The 4,624-nt window shown below is 40.3% G+C and overlaps 1 protein-coding gene across 2 annotated transcripts; it reads left to right on the top strand.

Annotated features, from left to right (window-relative positions):
• The first annotated feature begins 517 nt into the window (after positions 1-517).
• VMA21 (VMA21, vacuolar ATPase assembly factor) lies at positions 518-4,407 on the top strand. 2 transcript variants are annotated; one of them, XM_026039116.1, is made up of 3 exons: positions 518-573; positions 1,832-1,941; positions 3,396-4,407. In XM_026039116.1, the coding sequence occupies exons 1-3, from the start codon at positions 521-523 to the stop codon at positions 3,536-3,538; spliced, it is 306 nt and encodes a 101-aa protein (XP_025894901.1). In that variant the 5' UTR covers positions 518-520; the 3' UTR covers positions 3,539-4,407. The 2 variants fall into 2 exon arrangements, with proteins under 2 accessions (XP_025894901.1, XP_025894902.1); XM_026039117.1 differs by having other exon boundaries at positions 519-528.
• The last annotated feature ends 217 nt before the right edge of the window (positions 4,408-4,624 follow it).

Below are 4,624 nucleotides of genomic sequence, written 5' to 3'. Positions count from 1 at the left end.
CCAAAGAACCGGACTAATGAAATATGAGCTTTTTTTTTTTTTTTTTTTTTTTTTTTTAATTAAGAAAGGAGGACTTGCACTGGTAAAACCTTGTGTGCCTTTGCTTCTTCCTAATACTTGATATATATCTTTATGGTAAATTTTATAGGGTGTGAGACTATTCTATGTTTCTGTGTTTCCTCGTTTTGTGATTCAACCTTATATCCTTGCTACTGAGCTAGTTTGTTCATTGCTACGTGTGACAGATSTAACGCGAGGGAGGGGCCCTTCGAGCTGCACCCACTGCTGAAAGAAGCGCTTTATGTCGCTAAACGCCCCTTCGGGAGGTGCCCGGGTTGTGCTACGCGGCATCCTCGGTAAACGGGGGCTGAAAGGCCGCGATCCCGCGCGCGGCGGGACAGGCCGCGGCCGCGCCGTCGCCATGGCGACCGCGCGGCGCACGCCGGGAGCGCGTCCCCCGCGGAGGTCACGTGGGGCGCGCGCGGGCAGTCAGGTGACCGGAAGCGGCGGCAGAGCGGCCATGGAGCGGTACGAGAAGGCGGCGCTGAGCGCGGGCCCGATGCTCGAGCCCAGGTGGGGACCGGGGGGAGGCGCACGGGGGGAGCCGGGGCCTCCATTTCCCAGAGCTTGGAGCCGGTCCTGGCGGATAAACCACCCGCGCTGCCCCCTGGGCCGCGTAGCGAGCGAGGGCAGCAGCCCCGCGAGTGCCGAAGCCCCGCGCGGCGGACACCGGTGCTTCCTAGTCACTCTCAAGAGGATGCGAGCCCGTTTTCTTGTTTGTTTAAATTCTCACTTTGCAAAGAAACGYGTAGGATGTAGTGTAGCATGCTGTGGCGTAAATACGTACAATAAAACGTTCTGCTCATTCCGAAAGCCCCATGTGAGTGCCTGGAGGTGTTGGGAACTACGCACCTCCTTTCGGAGCATGTTTGTGCTTCAGAGTCTTACGGACACAGGTCACTGATTCCATCGGGCTCTCAAAGTCAGGAGGGAGTTGCTTGGCTCATGCATTTGCATCAGCATGAAATAAGGAAGCAGAGGGAGGGAAGCTCAAGGGAAGGCCAGAAGTCCAAGCTGCACTTGGTAGTTTAGGCATAAAGGCTGTTCCAGTGGGTGCAGTCCAGGGGATGCCTTAGCAAGTGTGTAAGCTTTCAGTGCAACTCTCTTGTTCTTCAGCATCTTTTAGATTTGCCTCTCTGAAGAGGGGAAAGAGGGGGAAGACTGAAGTTTTCATGTATTCGCCCCATATTCTAGTAGTTGCTGCCGTTATTTTAACTTCTTCTRTGGCAACTGAAAGAAATACTTTTAAAGAGGGGCAATACACAATAGAAAGGAACTGAATTTCCAGCAGTTAAAATGTTAAGCTCTTCTGAGTACTTCTCTCAGTTCTAGTCTGTGTATTTGTCATTTTCCAGGTCTGGTAGATGATTTTCCAGAAAAAGAAATAGGGGAACTTGGRAGGATTTGATGCAAAGCACTGTCATGTGTGCCTGTTTTCTGATGTTAGTTATCTAATGAATATGTAAAGTACTGATAAATGTTAATATGAAATCTGTGTTTTTAATGCTAATAAATTAATAATGGAGAGGAGAAATTGGAATACAGTTACTAGTCTGRTTTTGCAGCTTTAACTAGCAGAGTCAGTTTGAACACTGTCATTTTCAGTGCTGTCTAGGAAATGCATTTTTGAAGTCATCATTGCTTTGAAATGACAAATGTACTCAATTCTTAAAGGAGCTGCCTTATTTTTACTGTTTCAAGATGCAGAGATATCCTAGGTCAGGGATATATGTTGTGCCTTTTTGTATATAATTCTTCTTGTTTGTTTCAGAACTGAGGGTTCATTAACATCAACTTTAAGAACACTTCTGTTCTTCACAGCTTTAATGATCACATTACCTATTGGGCTGTATTTTTCATCAAAGGCTTATATATTTGAAGGTAATTTTGTTCCTACTGATTAGTAATACTATTGCAAAAAGAGGAAAATTGTTCTTTAATAGCGTCTTAGAGCTCCTTCCTATGTGTTCCTGTTTTGAATATCTGTTTCCTTTGGCAAGCTAAAGTCACTGTAATGTGTAATTGGAACTGGGAAGTGAAATAAATAGTCAATGCATCTTTCCCAGCAATGTGGTCTCCAATCTCACATTCACTGTTATTTGTTGTAGAATGATTTCTATTGTAAATGAAAACAGCATTCCCATTACCAATACAATATGTAGCAGCTCTCTTCAGCAGACCTGTATCAGAATCATCAGGGTGTGTTTTCTGCAGCCTTTATGAGATAATTGTCTTCAAAACAGAACAGTTCCAGGGTTTTTGGTTTTTTTTTTTTTTTTTTTTTTTTTGTTCTGTTTTGTTTTAAAACAAGCCTGCACTTAAAAGTATAAACAATTAAGGCATAACCTGGTTCCAGACTTTGAATTTGGCTGCATGTAGAGTTTTCCTGTAAAACAAAAGGAAAGATGCAAGTGATTTTAACTGCTGGTATGGAGTGATACTATTATTACTGCTAATAAGCAAGTTTTTGCCTTGATTCTGCAAAGCTATAGGAACTTCCTGGTAGGGCAGAAAAGGGAGGAGAGAGGGGGAAAACAGGCAGCTGCTCTTAAAAGTAGTTCATGATACTGTAACTAAGTTCAAAGGTCTTTCAAGACGATTCTCCATTGTTGTGTGTTGCTAGGTGTAGTTCTGAAAGTTGAAGCTGAAAACTTGCTGAATTTCAAGATACTCTTTTTGCATTTTGGACCTGTTATCTGAGGTGTAGCATAATGCGGCAAGCTAACACTTAACTCTTGGTCCGTTAAGAACAAGAACTGCCAAGAATGATAGCATTGGTTTCGTTTTTTTGGAAGGGATGAATGACCATAAGTGATATTTTAAAGTTCTTCTGGTATCTGAAGTCATAATATTTTAGTGTTTGTTGAGGAATCACTTTTAATGGCCTAGAAATGCAAGTTAAAAGTTGTCTACGCTTAATTGTATTTCTGCTGTTACATGCTATTCTAGTGGCAAACAAACTGCATCCCTTTTCTGTTTCCCTACCTTACAAAGAGAATCATAGCTATGAAAAGAGGATGTTGATGTTTATTGGTGCCAAAAGGTAAAAAAGGAAAAAAAATGAATGCTTTTAACTGGAAATTGTTAACTTCAAAACCAGAGGGTTTATATTAAGTGCTGAATACTTGCTGTGTTGCCTTAATCTGGAAATAGTTCAGAGGTTTGTAATTCTCATGGCGAATTCTTTCCTATGCACCTTTCTCAGTCTTGTGATACAGGAGTAACTTGGTCTGAAACAATTGTCTGCAGATTTTGGTCTGAAATGACTGTGATTTGATATGTCAAGGTTCTTAATAACTAATATTGTTTATTCTTGTTGTATTTTATTTTCTCAGGTACCTTAGGAATGTCCAACAGAGACAGCTATTTTTATGCTGCCATAGTAGCTGTAGTTACAGTTCATGTGGTACTTGCTCTGTTTGTGTACGTGGCGTGGAACGAAGGTACTCGACAGTGGCGGGAAGGCAAACAGGACTAAAATGGAAATCATCATCCTCCAATACCTACAGACTGTAAATAGACTTTTTTTGTGTGTGAATTGAGTTGAAAGCATTCTTCAATGTAGTATATGTGAATACGAATATGAGACTAATGCCCAGCTGTACTTTGGTTAGAACAAGACTTAGGCTCTTCTCAGATGTGTGCCGGTGTTTTGTCTAATGCTGGTGAAAATTGTAACACTAGTCAGCCRCTACCAGGTGGGGTTGTAGAGGTCTTCATGTGAAATTAGAATGAAATAAGAGCATATAGCAGAGTGTGGGGAGGAATCATGCAGCTATTTTTACCATTCTTAACATTTTCCTGATTTTCTTTCTTTAGAAATAATATTGATGTGATGCAAAAATTATGTTTTGCCATAACTAACTTATTAGTTAGGAAAGCTGCATAACTTGCAATGCAACTCAAATGGGAGAGGTGTGTTTTCTATTTGTTGTGCATAGCTTCCTTATTTCCACAACATAGAATCCAACTGAGCATTGTTTTGTGCTAACACGTATACAGTCTAATTTTGTTTTTTGTTGTTGGAAGTAAAATAAAGGCAATGACTGAACAGGCAGCTCCTTACAGTAGTATGTTGTGCAGAGGCTTTTTAACTCCAGAGACCAAAAAAAATGCAAAACGAGTTGAGAAAGTCTTCTGAAAAACTTGCAAAGGAACAACTACTGTGCTTTGTTAAAGTTCTGTCATTATTTTCATATCAAAAACTAAAAAAGAAAAGTTGCTTTCTGACTTGTAATTCATTTGCAGGAGAAGTCTCAAGTTATAGAGAATCATGTCTGATGAATAARTTGTTTAAATAGCAATGCATGGTAGATGTGTTTAGTGCCTTTGTAATACTATGCTTGTTTGAGTCAAAAAACTAGATGAATCTTGTCTCATATCAGATGGAATTAGTCTTCTAGAAAAGTATTTTCAGTTTTAAAAGTCAAAAATAGAACTGGTTGGAAACTCAGGTGGTGTCTTTTTAATGTGAAATGTTAACTTTGTTTTTTTGCATTTTCAAATTTTTTGTTTATTATGGCATAAGATTCAACTTTTAATATTCTTTTTCAGTGTTATGGCT

The sequence above is a fragment of the Nothoprocta perdicaria genome, unplaced genomic scaffold, assembly GCF_003342845.1.
Source record: "Nothoprocta perdicaria isolate Ctin4 unplaced genomic scaffold, notPer1 scaffold_22, whole genome shotgun sequence".
Lineage (NCBI taxonomy): Eukaryota > Metazoa > Chordata > Aves > Tinamiformes > Tinamidae > Nothoprocta > Nothoprocta perdicaria.
Note: the sequence above shows the minus strand (reverse complement) of the source record. Positions and strands in the feature narration are given on the sequence as shown.